Consider the following 16,390-nt stretch of genomic DNA (forward strand, 5'->3'; position numbering starts at 1 on the left):
CGCTGAGTCTTTGACTTTATTTATTTTCTGCTGTGTTTTACTTGCATCTGTTTGAAAGAGTGAGTGAAAACACAAAAAATATTTTATTTTATGTGCTGGAATGTGTAGAAAATAGGTTTAAATGTTAAACTAATTTATTCAAGTCAGAGAATGTTGCATATAATTAAATGTTTTGCTTGATGCATAAAGTTAAAAGATTAAAACTGATAAAACAAGTTAAAAAAAGAGATTTTTCCATTTGATTACATTTTGTATGATGGATTATGTAGAAAAAGTAGAATTGGGCTGAAAGATCTATCACTTTATCACCTCTTCAGGTTGTAAATCGTGTTTTTAAAAAGTAACTAAGTAACTAAGTAATTAATTACTTTTGAAAATAAGTAATCAGTAAAGTAACGGGATTACTTTTTGGGGGAGTAATCAGTAATTAGTTACTGATTACTTTTTTCAAGTAACTTGACCAACACTGTATTTAACACAATTCAGTGGGCTGAATATATTATTTGAATGTCTGAATATAGTCTATTGTTAATCAGTTAGCAAACCTAACAGCCAAGACGACCAATAACACTTTATTTTTATAATTAGTTAATGTCAAAGTGACTGCATGAGTGGAGCAGCGATTGCACAGGCATGTTTCTTTTTTGATGAACCTTAGAGGACAGAAATAAACTAAAGTATGAATCCTGTGGCACTCCATATTTGGCTTAATCTACCCACCTCTACTAAATGCTTGATAAAGACTCGTAAAGAGAGATAATTTGATCAATTAAAATACAAAGAGAAAAAAAAAAATAAACAAATGAAAGTCTAATTGTATTGTATTATCAAAAGAGCGTTTTTTGTAAATTGCATAAACCAGACATGCGCAGATGTGATTATTGTAGCTCCTCCTCCTGTCAGTGACGTGTAGTTCCATTCTCTTGAGCTGCGAGCTTTCTTAACTGCGACATTGGATCAACATGGCGAGCACCGTGGCGAACAAGTGTCTCAGTCCTCTGGCTTTCCTCACTAGGAGGCTCTCCGCTCCCGAGTTCATCACTCAGTGTTGCTATCACAAGAAGGTAAGTGGTCCAGTCTGTAGCTTCTCTTTAACGGGGAGCTCGGCTTACAGCGTCGCAGCTGCTTGTTGGTTCATGTTTACTCCTACTGAAAGCATCCTGGAGTATATCAGCTAACTGATCTACTAAACACGGGCAACCACGACTCTGTAAGATCTTTCTGCTCGGGCATTTTGTTGACAACCATAGGACGGTGGCTTATATTTAGCTGGCTGCACAAATGTTTCAAGTTACATCAGACTGCCTTTACGCTGGTTATCTCAAACCCTTCACCTCCATGATGCTAGCCCGTTAAAATGAACAAATGTATTGTTTCATTGTAGCTATTTAGCTTACTGAAGGCTGGAATAACGTCACTAATCTGCAACCAGCTGTCCACTGCCACAGTTTTAACCATATCCGATTGATGCGCTTTAAAGGGTGGCAGTATGTTGTGCTAGAGTCAGGTAAATGTTATGTGATACCTGTGAAGGTGTACTGACGCAACAGCAGGTTAACCGGGTCATGGCAGCCATAACTGTGATGTATTTATGTTTAGCTGGATGTTTTTGGGTGATTGTGGAGGTTTAGACATTATATGCCTTTTATTAAAATTATTTCTTGGATAAGAGGTCATGTTTTAGCCATCAGCTGAGGAATCTGGCTTTAAACCTTTAATTTCTGATGAAAAATGCAAAAGGTTTTGCGATGCTCGGCCACTTCACACTGTCTTGGTCAGAGTGACTCAGCAAGAAATAGAGTAGGAGGGCTGAAGGACAGAGTTTGCACTGTGTAGACCATGAAATCCAGTCCTAATCTGCTCATGCCAGTGTCAGTTATGCAAGTGAGTCAAGTTGTAGTTGTGTAACAAGGATGCCAAGACTTGTACACATTCTTTTTACCATTGTATCTGAATATAGATGGCATTTCCTTCCTGCAAATATGTGATTGTTGAATTCTGACAGCAACAGGAAGAGTGCATTTGGCCTGATGCTCCTTTTCCCCTCTCTGTTGTCTGAAGGTGGTGGATCATTATGAGAACCCCAGAAATGTGGGCTCGCTGGACAAAAACTCCAAGAATGTTGGAACTGGTTTGGTGGGTGCCCCGGCCTGTGGGGATGTAATGAAGCTTCAGGTATGTTTGTTACGAAGTGTGTGTGACTTAAAGGCGTTTATTTTTGTTAGTTTAGTAGGGATACATTTTAAAGAATGGGAGAGATTAGGATTGTTTGGGGTTTTTTTTTTTTTTGGTTTGTTTTTTTTTTCTTGCTCATTTTTTTTGGTCACATGAGTAACAGTCAAAACTTTTCTCAGATTGAGGTGGATGACCTGGGGAAGATTGTGAATGCCAGGTTCAAAACTTTTGGCTGTGGTTCTGCCATCGCCTCAAGCTCTCTGGCCACCGAGTGGGTGAAAGGCAAATCTGTGAGTGAACACATTACAGACCTGCATCTCAGCTCCTTTGAATGTTTAATCTATTAAATATTTAGCGTGTTCTTCTCCGCTCATGGCTGTGTGTGGGCTTTTATTTTCAGGTGGACGAAGCTTTGAAGATAAAGAACACAGACATCGCCAAGGAGCTCAGTCTTCCTCCTGTTAAGCTTCACTGCTCCAGTAAGTTTTCTTTTAATACGCCAAGGCTCTTCTTTTTCTTTTTTCCAAACTTCTCTGCACATGTGCACATTTAACCTCCAATTATTTCCTGTTCAGTGCTTGCCGAAGATGCCATCAAGGCAGCCCTTGCTGACTATCGTCTCAAGCAACAAGATGACCAGCAGGAGGCAGTCGGAGCCAGCAATTAAATGGAGTGCTCACGCTTTGTGCTGGGCCCGGTTTGGCTCCCTGCTGCCAAGAAGAGAAATAGTCCAGCGTCAACACCTCACTTTCCTGCGGCAATGATGACGAGCCCACCACCTTTCAACCCTCTGTAGCAGTGTTACACCAGGCTGTTTTTATTAGTCTGCGATCCTCTAACCGTGTATACTGTATCTTTTAGCCTGTCACGTAAACGCACAATATAAGCACTGTTTTGGGTTGTTGGTACAGAGATGAGCCTTATTTTGGAAATTGCTTTGTACAGGTGGAGTGTTTTTTATTTTGAAAGGTGTGATGGAGGTATGGATGAAAGCTAAAAGCTGTTTATACCCTCTGCACTCTAAACGCACTGACCTGTTGATTAAGCAAAGTGGCTTGAACCAAAGAAAGGGGGTCCAGTAGTTTCAAATGCAACTTATATTTACAAATGCTTCTTTAAAAGTCTGTAATAAAATTATCCCTAATTGTACTTTTTGAATCCTGTTTATTATTTAAACATTTGACCCTCCAGCTACAGAAAAATACAGGCATAACTAATGAGGTTATTCTTAATTCTCTTTAAATAAGTCATCCTTGTGATCCATTTGAGTAAGCTGCACATAGACACAGAGCCTGCAAATACGCCCATGCACTTCCTGCTACAATAACGCACCTAAAAAAGCTCTGCAGCTGAGATCCGCTGCAGCCAAAACACACCAGATTGTGGTTTTATACACTTGACAAATCCTGACTGCTTCGCTTTATCTCAGTGTCTCAGCTTCTCTCTCCCTCACACCCGCTTTCTATTTCTCTGACTTACGTGCACACAATTTTGAAAAGCGCCTTTGCAGAACACAGCGACGTTCAACATCATCTGCACTCACTAGCTTTATTGGGCTGTTAAGACCCGACATGCCGTCCGATTGCCGTTTTGATTAATTTGGAGGCTTTTCACAGAGGCGGCTGCGTTGGAGTCCCACTGAGATGTGTACGAGCCCACATGTTTAAGCGGTCCAGCGTGTGATGTGCAGTGATAAAACCAGTCAGACGGGCTCCGTAAAAGTATGGAATCCTAAGCGTGCACCCTAAAAAGAGAAAAATTTAAAACTCCACAGTTTTACTCTTGGAGTCTGCTGGAGTAGCTTTACATGACTCGCAGGTCAAAAATCATCATGCTGTTTTTTTTGTTTTGTTTTTTTTTTTTTTTAAAGAGCATTGCCTCAATGCATCTACTTCCTGAAACAAGCCATTATCAGGAATGTGTACCCTGGTGATGTCACAGAGAACTTTTTATTTGAAACTCCGGACATGTTTAATATAAAAGTCCACCCTACTGTAGCAGTGTATATATGACAGAAAATGGGGAAAAGCATAACAGGTTCATATTAAAAATTCAAAAACGGAACTGAGTCCTAGTTGTTCAATTTTGTTTTTGTTTTTTTTGCATAGAAGCAGAGGTGGGACCAAGTCATTGTTTTGCAAGTCTCAAGTAAGTCTCAAGTCTTTATCCTCAAGTCTCAAGTCAAGTCTCAAGTAATGTCAGGCAAGTCAGAGTCGAGTCTCAAGTCACTGGTGTAAAAGTCCAAGTAAAGTCACAAGTCTGAAACTTTGAATTTCAAGTCCTTTCGAATCTTTAAAAAAAATATGAAAAAAGCATGTTGCAGTTATGCTAAATGTAAATATTAGACCATGTAATTTTAAAATCTGTGTTTTTCTCAACACATGACAAAATAGTGAACTTAGAAAATATACACAAATTGTGAAATTGCACCTCTTTAAAATGCAGCTCAATTAAACCTAGCTCCAAGAATAATTTTCACCGACAGTTCTGAGATAAGCTGCATGTTATTCTTGGATGCGCTTGTAGGACCGGCTTTAAAATCGCATGACAAAAATATCATACACATTAAAAAAAACTGCATCACCAACGTAGCCTGGAAAACATTTGCTAGTTAGATGAAGTCAGCTATCTCATCTTAGCATATTTATATGCATATTTATAATCATACGGTTCTTGGAGTGAGTGCACACACTCATGAAGTTTAGTAACTTCAGGTCACTGCAACAAGCCCAGGTACAGTTTACCGACGGATGGGTACAGGACCTTGAAATGCACCGTGTAGAAAGTAAAGACCATCGTACGTATCATAAGTTTACCAGTCTCACAAATCGTCTTCATAAATATACATTCCTTAACCGTTTATTAATAGGACCTTTGAGCTCAACGGTAATTAATTAGTAGTGGAAATAATTTCTGGTACGCGTTACAGAAATGTAGCAGTGACAATAAGACTGTATGCTGTAATCGTACTGGGCAATTAGTGATACAAAAAACCTGTTTTATCCTGTGAATAAAAGTATATGTTTTTGTCAATGTACCACAATAACAGAGGAGAAACGCAATATTGTGTCAGGACAATTCACTATTTATGCACAATAAACAAAGGAGCATAGCGCGACAATTTCTGTTCAGCGCCAGACTTGCTTGTAACCTATATCACTAATTATGTTATGAAAATGACGTATTAACTACTAAAAAACACTGACCTTCGTGTAAATGCTTGGAGCAGACTAACCTGTGAGCTGGAGTGTTCTGGGACGTTATATTTGGTCTTTGAATGGCTGCAATCCAGGCCATCCGTCGCGTCTTTGTTACTTCGGAAACATGGCTCGAACAATTTCTCTTCAACGACGTAATCCGATAACAACCGATCTCTTTACCCGTCGGCTTCCCGTGGCTGTCATGCGACCGGCTATTGCAGTTAATAATACAACAGCTTCTTGACATTTTTGTGTTTCTTTTTATCGCTGTATAACTGATTTTAATTGAAAGCCTGCGTGCGCTAGTACCACTTGCCACGAGTTCCCAGAATCCTTTGCGGTTCTACCCGTGAATGACGTCACATTTTCAATCTCTATATAATATGCATGTTAAATTTTATATTTGGGGTAAAATATCAAGTCTTTTCAAGTAAACCGGTTCAAGTCCAATTCAAGTCCCAAGTCATTGGTGTAAAAGTCCAAGTCAAGTCACAAGTCTTAGAACATTTTTTCAAGTCAAGTCTAAAGTCATAAAATTAATGACTCGAGTCTGACTCGAGTCCAAGTCATGTGACTCGAGTCCACACCTCTGCATAGAAGCGCAGAGTAATTGGGACCACACCACCTACTGTTACCAGCAGAGATGTTTAAATTCAAACACAGGAACACAAAAAATACTAACACTATTTGTGTACTGTGAAACTTGTACAAAGGTGCATAAAGAGAGTATCATGTATCATCTTCAACTCTGCCTGCTGTATCTTTAGTAACTTCTCTGCATTTCCTCAAATAAAATCCTGCAGAAATCTTTGGTTTTCTGCAAAAATGTGATTTCTTAGAAGGCAGTTTTCTCTCCTGCGATGAGCTGAAGTGTAGCAGAGTCATTGTGAATGTGCAGAGAGGAGGGCCGCGGACTCCTGCCCGTCAAAGGCTCTTGTGAATCAACTTCCTCTGACCGAGGCAGCTCAGGAGGATTCGGCTCTGAGCTGCCCTCTGTGGTGGTGGCCTCACTGTCGGAAAGCTCGCTCAGCTCATTTTCCTCTGGGAGACTTGGGAGCTGATGGTCTAGGATGCTGTCATCTGCTTTTGAGCTGTCCTCGGGACTGTGGTCTGCTACTTTCTGACTGGGATCGCTTCTCTCTGCAGCATCAACAGATTTATTTGGAGCGCGCAGGCTCTTGGCAGCCCTCATAATGTCAGCCTGGAGCTGCTTGTGAGAGTCCACTGGCTCGCTTTCCTGCCCCGGGGAAGCTTTTTCTTGAACTTCGTTAAAGGGTTTAGCACCTCCACTTTTGTCCCTGTCATCCACATACATCTTTGAGGGGAAGGAGGAAGGATAGTAAGCGTTGACTTTGCGTCTGTGGCTCATGAAAACTGCCCCGCAGATGATAAGGAAGACGAGAAGGATGAGACTGGCTGCAACGAGGATGAGGAGCATGTTCTCATTAAGAAAGTTCACAAGCTGATTCAGAAAGTCAGTTTCCTCCTGGGCTGTGTTGGCAGGTGCGGTCTGGTACTCTGTGGAGACATTGGTAATAGGCAGATAGAAAGTGAAGTAGTTGTTGTCTTCCTCATCTATGCTTCCCTCCAGAGTATCTGAGTAAGGCAGAGGTGTGGAGAGGCTGCTACTGATGCAAAGCACCACGCACAGACCAATGTGATGAAGGGCCATCAGGAGCGGCATTTTTCCCCTCGGAATCTGTAAATAACACTTAACATCAGTGACACACGTCAAGAGAATATGTGCTTTGTGTGTATTTGCTTAACATCTTTTTTTCAGAAAAGTAAAATTAGTAGTGCTGCTCTTGAGACATTCAGTCTGCTTTACAACAAAAACAAAGATGGATGACTGAAATTCCACAGTTTACAAAGAACGAGAAGATCATGTTTTATTAGTTATATTTGTCTATCTTAATGTTCACTTGGTTGCACTGTTTTAAATGTCATGAGTAAAAGTTAGAGTAGAAAAGGCTCCCAGCTCTGGGTTAGTTGAAATTGCACTTTGAAAGAAATACATGTAAACTTATACTTATGCCTTATACGCTTATTGCCACTGTATTAGGCATACACTTTCAACTGCTTATCAATGCAAATTTCTAATCAGTCACATGGCAGCAACTTAGTGCATTGATCTGTTACAGTTCAAACCGAGCATCAGAATAAAAAAGAAAAGTGATTTAAGAGACTTTGTTGCTTGTGTCAGACAGGCTGGTCTTGATCTTCTCTAGGGTTTACAGAGAGTGGTCCAATAAAGCAAAGCTATCCAGTGAGCAGTTCTCTGGGTGAAAATGCCTCGTTAATCCCAGAAGTCAAAGGAGAATGGCCAGACTGCTTCAAACAGATAAGACGGCAACAATAAACTAAAATCACCACAACCGAGGTATGCAGAAGAGCATCTCTCTTGAAGCAGACTGACTACAGCAGCAGAGGACGACACCAGACAAGAAGACAAGCGTGGAAAACATTGTTTAGTCTGATGAAATCCAGGTGTTAAGGTCAGAATTTAGCATAAACTACATGAAAGCATGGATCCATCCTGCCTTGCATCAATGGCTTAGGCTGACGGCTTCTTGGCACACATTGGACCTAATAGTTCCAACTGAGAATCGTTTAAATGCAACAGCCTACCTGACTTTTGTTGCTGATTATCTCCATCCCTTTTATGCCCACATGCTCCCAGGAGGATAACGCACAGCTCAGATCATCTCAAATTGGTTTCTTAAACATGAGATTGAGTTCCCTGCACTCAAATACCCTCCACAGTCACCAGATCTTGATCTCGATGGGATGTGGTGGAATGGAAGATTCACATCACGGATGAGACACAGCTGCAGCAACTGTGTGCTGTCATGGTAATATGGACTAAAATCTCTGAGGAATGTTCCCAGCACCTTTTTGAATCTCTGCCATGAAAACCCTGAAGTGCATCCAACCCAGTACTAGCAATGTGTATCTAAAGAAGTGACCATAGAATTATATCTCAAGCAAATTAACCAAATCTCTACAAATTACAATTTTTACTACACCTTTTTACATATTAGAATAAATTATATTGAGCGTATCATTAACCCGAGAGGTGTTGATTTAGCAGGAAAACTTCCTGCTCAGATATAACCAAAAGTATCTTACATGGCTTTCTACAACAAGAAGTATAAATAGTATGTGTGTTTGCAACTTGATTAATTTAACCGAACAACCAGAATTCAACCAGAACTTTGATCACACTAAGCTACGTCCTCAGTCTGTCTCCCAAATCTTTCTGCGCCATCTGTGTGCAAGCTGCGAGACATGAAAGTCTGGGAAACGGGTTCTGATGTTGTTGTTTCTTTCTTTTTTCCCAAATCAATCACCCTGCTCACCCTGGACCTAATATACACTGACACAGTAACACGCACAGAAGGAGGTCACAAGCACACACAAATCTTCACTCAGCAGATTTAACAAGTGCGACTATTTTATTTGCAAACGTAATGTCGAAAACTTTTATCTGAACCTTGTCTCTACTTTTTTATTATCATGTTCCTAATTCCTGAGTTTGAATCCTTCTATCATGATGCTGTCAAACAAGGTGTCAAGATGCTGTTATTGAATTTTAAGGACAAAACCTTATGAAATGACACATTTGACTCACCATCCACTGCAGAAGAAGAGCTGTCTGCTGAAAAGCCCTCAGAATGAGGAGGATGAGACTGGAAAAAAGTGAACTTAGCACAGCAAAGAGCGGCGAATGCTCGGTGAAGCACGCCCCCTCCGCGAGTTTCAGGTTTCAGTGTGGAGGTTTGTCTGGGTATTTAAAAAAAAAAAAAAGCAGTTTACCATGAGGAGAAATCCCTCCTTCTGCCTATCCACTGTTCTCCTCCCCCTCCAGTTTCCCCCGAGAGTGTCTGAGCTCTCCGGCCTGCACACAGATTGTTCTTGTTATGTGGGAGTTTATAATGTGCTGTGGGGGCAGGGACCTCTTCTCCACTCTGATGTTTGGCTCAGTGGATGTGGAAAGCCAATTCCACAAAACAAAATTAATTCTTAAGAGCTATAAAAGCATCACAAATAAATAAACCCTCTAAAAATAAAACAGAGCCTCTGACTGACAGCCTTTCCTTCGTTTTACCCCCTTAGTCCCTCACACTGATGAATAACAGCAAACCTCTGGGGCTAAAAAAAGAGTCAGAGAGCAGCTTGTATGAGTGATCTGCCAATGCAGGAAAAGGTTAATGGTTCCTGTGTGGACAGCAAAGAGAAGGGGGAAGGTAAAGGCCACACGCTGGAGAATGTGGAGCATTTTATCCAGAGACGAGCAATTAAAGCGTGTGTGTGTGTATGTATGTGTGTGAGACCACTTAAGGGAGAGAGTGTGACTTTGTTTGAGTGATTGCATTTTTCTTGCATGTCTGTTTTGCTTTTGATCGCTCACGACAAACGTAGCTTTATATGGTCATGAGGAGCGTGCGATGGGTTCCTGCATCCTCCAGGTTTACATTTGCCTCAGCTCTGTTGATAGTCACCGACGTCTGTAAATGTCGGGGGAAAATTTAAAAAGAGAGAGAAAAAAATGTGGTCTCATGGCCCTAATATGTATTCAGGGAATTGTTTTCTTTTCTCAGGAAAGGAAGTGAAATTGAGATCCAGTCAGGAGCAGGAAAAAAGCTTTTTTTGTGAGGGCTTTCATAAACGAGGGCACTGACGGAGATCACAGAAAGTTTATTTCTATTTTGACTGTTTAGAAATTTACAGACAGTTTTTTTTTTTATTAAAAAGGCTACTTTTAATGTTGAAAATATTCATAACACTAAGCACAATATGGATTGCAAGGCATAATCGTTTTGAGGAAATCTTTCAGATAAGTTCCTCAAACTTTTGTTGTCATGAGAGAACCACAGAATATGTTTAACTTCTACACTGAGAAGTGATCAGTTCTAAGTTTGCAGAAATGTTTTATTCTTTTTTTCATTATGACTCTTAACCTGAAGAGTTACTAAAATGTTAAAGTTAACAAAGACATTTATTTAATAAATTATCAGAAAGTAGATCTCTTCACACACACTTAAACAACATGAAATTAGTTTTGTGCATTGTGACGACCCCCATGTTGGTTTGTTTTTATAGGTCATGTGATACATGTGGACCGAAGGTGGCCTAGTCGGGTGATCCTATTTTCTTACAGGCTTGCAGGGAGTCCATACAGAAGAGGAGAGGACAGGACACAAAGAGTCACCAGGACTGCTCCTTATATGCCACAATCAGCCCCTGATGAATGAAAACCCTACAACTAAGCCATGTTAGCTCCATGCCAGGGTCACATGACCTACCAAGACAAACTGACAAGAGGGTCATTACATCATCAAGCGTTCAACCATCTATGTATCTGCTCATCTTTTGGTGTGAATTGCACAAAATTGGTGATATCCATCCATCCATCTCTTGTTTTTTCTCTTATCTCACTTTTTTTATTTAATATAATGGTGTTAGATATTAAAATTATGGTGCTCACAGCTTCAAAAACTGTCTTTGAAACCTCCCTGGCTCTTATCAATCATAACAACCCACTTATGGAAAATAAATCCACCATAACGAGCAGTTTTGTGTGGTTACATTTTCTTTTTTCTAAAGTGCACCAGCCAATTGCATCACTTTGCAGAAGGAAGTGTGCCACTGCACAACGACGTTGTGACAGGATGTAAACACCGATTGTTTCCCCCCTTAGCTGAGGTGTGATATTAGCTTTTGACTGGCTGATGCAGTTAGGTCGAAAAGACATAGTTCCTGCATAAAACTGCTCACAACACCATTTGAGGATGATTTCTTGAAAAAGGAAATTTGCAATGAGTAGCAGAAGTCAGTTGTAACCTGGTTCTGGTATATTCAAGACAAGGAAGGCAACTCTACAGTAAATATCTGCAAACACCGGCACATCAGGTGGACAAATAGCACTACAGGCCAGCAGAACAACATGTAAATTTGACTTGAGGCTGAACTGTCCCTTTAAGCGTTCAGCCACCTGGATAGTTCTTGTAAACTGAACAGTGTCTGAACAGAGCAATAATATCCCTTTGCACAGCAAGTCTTCCTGTCCCCTGTCGTAAAGTGAAATACCAGCAGGGCTCAACTCCGGATGAAAAAAAAACAAAAAACAAACTTTGATCACTCTTCATCCTGTGGAGGCTAAAGTCATGCAAAAAGCACAGACCTTGTCAAATACCACATGCAGTTACAGGCACTTGCACATGAAACCGTGAATGTTTGTCTGTTTGTGGTTTCTCTCTTCCTCCACTGAAATACGGCAGGTACTGAAGCAAAACCAGTAATATCAAAGGGGAAGCAGGAGTTTATTAAAAAAGCAGCTATTTCCATGCTGACTGATAGCAAACAGATGAAAGCATAGTAAAATCCATCTACACGTAGCGATCATTCTCTGGAAGGAAGCTGCTGAGAGTCAGATTATCTCCCACCTCGTCATCGCTGTCTTCAGCCCTTGGCATCACCAGGACACCATTGGGCACCGGATTGTGCTGTCTCGTATAGTTGTAGCTCCTCTCGGGCAGCAGAGCAGAAATGCACATCATTTCCGTTTCCTTTTGAGGTTTGCGCTTGCGCTTCCTCGATGACAGTTTGGCGCAGAGGACAATGGTAGTAAAGATAAAGATTGTGCACACCAAAGCCAGGCAGGCGATGACAATGAGGCACTGCTTCACCACGTTCTGGGTCAAGCAGGGTTGAACCTCGGTGCTGGGGGTTGATTTTGAGATTTCACCGTGTGGCGATTTAGTAGCTGGGGCTGGCTTAGTTATTGGATGTGGTAACACCGTGGGCCTACGGGGGAACGGGATTATTGCAATGGTGGAGTTGGGAGATTCAGTTGACGTAGAGGTAGCATTTGACTGTGTGGAGATAGAAGAACTCGAGGCAGAAACGGACTGAGTTGCAGATGAAATCTCAGGGCTGGTTTTCAGTGTCTTGGCTGTTGTGGGGGGCAAAGAGGTGGACACCTGTGGCACACGTGTTGTCTCTGAGATCGACTCTGCCGTCAATGGGCGTGCAGTAGAAACTGAAAGGCTGCTGAGGTTCTGAGTGCCTGGAGCTGCAGTAGATTTCTCAGAAGAGAAAGTGGATGATAACACTGATGTCATTGCAGACTCAGTGATGGATGTGGGCTGTGGAGAAGACACAGCTGCTGTTGATGAGAATGTTGCAGGAGCAGTGGTGTCTGGCGCTGTGGTTGACTGTGGATGGGACCCGTCCTCTGCATGTGTTGTTGTTTCTTTCATGGTCACTTGGTGGGTGGGTTGAGTTTCAATCAAAGCTGTGGAGGTATGAAGTAACTGCGGAGCGGAGCTGCTTGGGACTGCTGCTGCAGGGCTTGTAGGAATCAAAGTGACTACACTGTCAATGGAGCTTTTAGTTTTGTTACTGATAGCTGCCGCGCTAGTTTCCACTGTGGTTACCACTGTGCTCTGTGCCGCTGCAGAAACAGTAGTAGCTGCAGGTCTGTGAGTTGTTCCCCACACTGCAGGGTGTGAATCTGTTTTATTGTGAAACGCAAGTGCAGTTGTCAGCTGGGCGCTTGTCTTGTTGGGCTCAACAGTGTAGGTAGAACCACTGGTTTCTGGGGTGGAAGCAGCCACGATGAATATTCCCCATAAAAAGGCTGGAAATGTCTTCATGGCGAGGAGTGTCATAGCTGCGTTAAACCAAATCTGAAATTGCAGAATAAGTTAAAAGTTAAAAAAAAAAAGATACATGGAAAAAAGATACATGGGAGGAAAAATCATTGTGTCAAGTGTACCAGTTACATCGTGTGATGAGGCAATCATGTGTCTGTCACCACACCCTTTGCTTTACGTTCACACCAAAACTCAAAAGTATAGCACTGAATATTAAATGTGAAAACTTTTAAGCAGACTGACAGAGGATTCACATTTTGTATTTTCAGTCAGAGAAAATTCTAATCTTTAAAAAACAAAAACAAAAAAACAAACCAAAATGTAAAATATGTAGAGAGAAATAAAATCTGATAAATTGGACTCCTGTGCCAGAACTTATCTGGCACCATTAAACATAACGAGATAAGCGGTAGATCCTTAAGTCAGAAAAGTTTAACCACAGCAGTGGACGTGTCTTACCTGTCTGCAGGTGGAACAGAGCACGGGTGAGGACGAAAAGTGATAAAAGTTCAGCTCATTTCAGCCACTCTCAGAGGACAGTCTCGCAGTACTGACTGTAGGTGCTTGACAGAAAGAAGAGAATAAAAGAAAACAGGAAATGTTCACACTTTTTTTTTTTTTTGAAAAACCCAACACGGCACTATGTAATGTTTTCAGATACAGACAGTTCCTTTTGAAGCACACAGCTTAAGCTTGCATCAGCCAGGAGGCAAACCGTTTCACAACCTTGTTTCGTTTTTATCATTTTTATAAAAAATAACATTTGAAGACATAACCAAGTCCTGTCAGCTATAATCGGGTATGTAGCAGAAGATCTGTCTTACCTTTCTGATGGAAAGCTCAGAATGGATCAGTTGTTGCTCTTTGGCCAGTCTGATTACTACTTCATCTAACGTAACAGGAAGTACTCAGTTCTGCAAACTGCTCAGATGCTTCCCGCATGTCACCCTATGGTCACATTTCTGTCTAAGATTTAAAGCTACATGTCATGCGCATATCATGGTTAACCACAGCGACAGGACACAAAGTTACATATAAACGTATATACGATGGATGGATCGTGTGTAATAGACGGATACCTGATTTGGTGTCTTATGATTTGAAAGCCTGTCACCTTGTAACAGTCACCTCACAAGAAGCTTGGACACCCACATTTGCACGCTGGGGAAACTGAAATGCTCATCTTCTGTGGAAATGATAACTGTCACTTCCTGTACTGGTGAGTCACACTGAGATGTGGCTACAAAAAAAGCAAAACGCAAGCTTTAAAAGACAGTGACACAAAAATGAGATTTTTTTTTGTTCCGTTGCCAAGAAGTGAACAAAACAAACAAACAAACACACACACACACACACACACACACACACACACACATACAACTACCAAATTGAAAAACTGACAACATAGATCTACACAGATCATGCAACGAAGCTCTTTATCTAAAACATTGAGCAGTTAGATGATTACATGTGGCTTAAAATAATCCATCAATATTGGCTAAATCTCACTGTCAATATCTACAGTTTGTCTTCTATTATTGTATAGTGGATATTTATAGCTAGGTGCCAGTGCTGTCAGATATTGTTAACCTGCTTTAGATGAGAAAATTCACTGAGTAAAACTGTAACTGCATACAGACTTTTTTCTTGTTGGATTTTTTGGAAGAAATATTAAGACTAAAGCTGTGCAGCTGTATCTTCTAGATCAGACTCAAAATTGTCCAATCATGGCCATACACTGTACTTGTGTAGTGCTTTTTCGACTTAATACAAACACGTCTAATTGCTGAGGAAACTTCGACATGCACACTGTGGGAGCCTTCTGATCAGCTGCTCCAACGCCTGAGCAGCAGCTGTCTGAAGTGTAGCACCATGCTTTTAACCAGTGCTTTATTTTATTTATAAATTTTTTTCTGGAGCCAACAGTGATCATACCAGGTGTGTTTAAAGAAAAAAAAAGAAAATCCTGGAAATCAGTCCAAAAAAACTAAAAAAAAAACCCTAGTTTTTTATCTGGCTGATACCTCCTTAATAGTCACCTCTGGACCATTTTAAGTGTTCGTACTGTTTTTGCCACTATGCATACGTTATGGGCCTCTTGTACCCGTGCCTCTTCATAATGGTAAGCCTCCAGCTTTACTAACAAGAAGTGGCCAAAGCCGCAGAGAGGCAGATTTGGAAAGTAGGTTTAAGGTGGTTTTGTTGTGGATGAAAAAAGCTCACTTCCTGGGCACAATGGTGGGCTGGTCTGCACAACAACTAAGGTTGTTTCCTTCTGAATGCCCTGCCCTCCACTCAGGGCGCACTGACAGCCAGTGTTGAAATTCACAGTGCATGACCCTGTTAATTGTATTAAAAGATGATGCGTACGCTCTTGACCTTACTCCTTGTTCCTGGAAATGCTGGACTCTTCAAAGTTACAGTTGGAGAAACTGGGGTCAGTTTGAAATAAACAAGTTTGTTGCCGTCTAGAGAAATGACCTTCAAATTGAAATCAGTTAAGGTTTCTGATTTGTATGAGAATTATTCTCATTTCCAGAACTTTTTAATCACACCGCATATTTAGACATAGGGTGGATGCTAAATAAAGCAAGCACCATCCAAAAGCTCAATTAATTAACAATTAATTAACTCAAAGTAATAGACTGATTAACCACAAGAATTTCACTCACTCACTCACAGTCTAAACCACACAGCAGGCCATAATATTACAACTATAACTCCAGTAATGGCACCACCAGCACAGTCAGAGGTTCAGTGACTCACAGACAGCGGTTTTACGTGCAAATATGTGAGGAATGACTCGCTTTTGAAGTGAGCCACAAATGGCCATTAAAGAAACTGCGGATCACCTCCAAAGTCGCAATTCAAGCTTGTCTATGTGCATAGATATTTGGCCATGCAGAGTGAAGGACTCCAGGTATACAACATCCGCAGATGTGCAAAAACCCAACATTAAGTAGCTCACAATGGCTCTTTGTGGATGATGTTGTGCACAGAGCTAATGCTGATTGGTTGAAAATTGGGCCTGAACAGTTAAGGGAGAACCACTGGAGTTAACCACTGAGGAGAGGCACAAAAACCATTTAAAAAAAGACGAAGAAAAGACCATACAGGGCCTGCAGTGGACACATTTAGTTATCTTTAACACTCAGTTTCACTTGAGCTCTTTGCAAGTTTGAACTTCAGTCGTCTGAGTGATGGACCAACAACAGCACAAACACAAATAGCTCACAGTCCAGTTGGTCCACCTCACTTTTTTTGCCCCCTGCTGACAGTAAACATGTTGACAACAGTCCACAGAGCTGCGTGTTGGCTCTGCACAGAACTAACCCATAACTGTCCCTGCCCCTTTAT

At 41.2% G+C, this 16,390-nt stretch overlaps 3 protein-coding genes across 3 annotated transcripts; 1 reads left to right on the forward strand and 2 right to left on the reverse strand.

Annotated features, from left to right (window-relative positions):
- The first annotated feature begins 905 nt into the window (after window positions 1-905).
- Window positions 906-3,324, forward strand: LOC143419506 (iron-sulfur cluster assembly scaffold protein IscU-like). The gene is made up of 5 exons (XM_076886486.1): window positions 906-1,064; window positions 2,062-2,175; window positions 2,355-2,465; window positions 2,576-2,654; window positions 2,751-3,324. The coding sequence occupies exons 1-5, from the start codon at window positions 963-965 to the stop codon at window positions 2,840-2,842; spliced, it is 498 nt and encodes a 165-aa protein (XP_076742601.1). The 5' UTR covers window positions 906-962; the 3' UTR covers window positions 2,843-3,324.
- Window positions 3,325-4,105: 781 nt separating this feature from the next.
- tmem119b (transmembrane protein 119b) lies at window positions 4,106-9,163 on the reverse strand. Its single transcript, XM_024803234.2, has 2 exons — window positions 9,007-9,163; window positions 4,106-7,074 (listed from the first exon to the last, which is right to left on the reverse strand). The coding sequence occupies exons 1-2, from the start codon at window positions 9,007-9,009 to the stop codon at window positions 6,211-6,213; spliced, it is 867 nt and encodes a 288-aa protein (XP_024659002.1). The 5' UTR covers window positions 9,010-9,163; the 3' UTR covers window positions 4,106-6,210.
- Window positions 9,164-10,057: 894 nt separating this feature from the next.
- On the reverse strand, window positions 10,058-14,107 carry LOC101466560 (uncharacterized). Its single transcript, XM_004538113.5, has 3 exons — window positions 13,858-14,107; window positions 13,493-13,596; window positions 10,058-13,066 (listed from the first exon to the last, which is right to left on the reverse strand). The coding sequence occupies exon 3, from the start codon at window positions 13,046-13,048 to the stop codon at window positions 11,765-11,767; it is 1,284 nt and encodes a 427-aa protein (XP_004538170.1). The 5' UTR covers window positions 13,049-13,066; window positions 13,493-13,596; window positions 13,858-14,107; the 3' UTR covers window positions 10,058-11,764.
- Window positions 14,108-16,390: the final 2,283 nt, after the last annotated feature.

This window comes from Maylandia zebra, linkage group LG7 (genome assembly GCF_041146795.1).
Source record: "Maylandia zebra isolate NMK-2024a linkage group LG7, Mzebra_GT3a, whole genome shotgun sequence".
Classification (NCBI taxonomy): domain Eukaryota; kingdom Metazoa; phylum Chordata; class Actinopteri; order Cichliformes; family Cichlidae; genus Maylandia; species Maylandia zebra.

Excerpts from the sequence above, each read along its gene's own strand:
- LOC143419506 (XM_076886486.1), top strand. The coding sequence starts at position 963 with ATGGCGAGCACCGTGGCGAACAAGTGTCTCAGTCCTCTGGCTTTCCTC. Across the intron at positions 2,466-2,575 it reads AGTGGGTGAAAGGCAAATCT|GTGGACGAAGCTTTGAAGAT; the intron begins GTGAGTGAACAC and ends TTTTATTTTCAG. Across the intron at positions 2,655-2,750 it reads TGTTAAGCTTCACTGCTCCA|TGCTTGCCGAAGATGCCATC; the intron begins GTAAGTTTTCTT and ends TTTCCTGTTCAG.
- LOC101466560 (XM_004538113.5), bottom strand. The coding sequence starts at position 13,048 with ATGACACTCCTCGCCATGAAGACATTTCCAGCCTTTTTATGGGGAATA.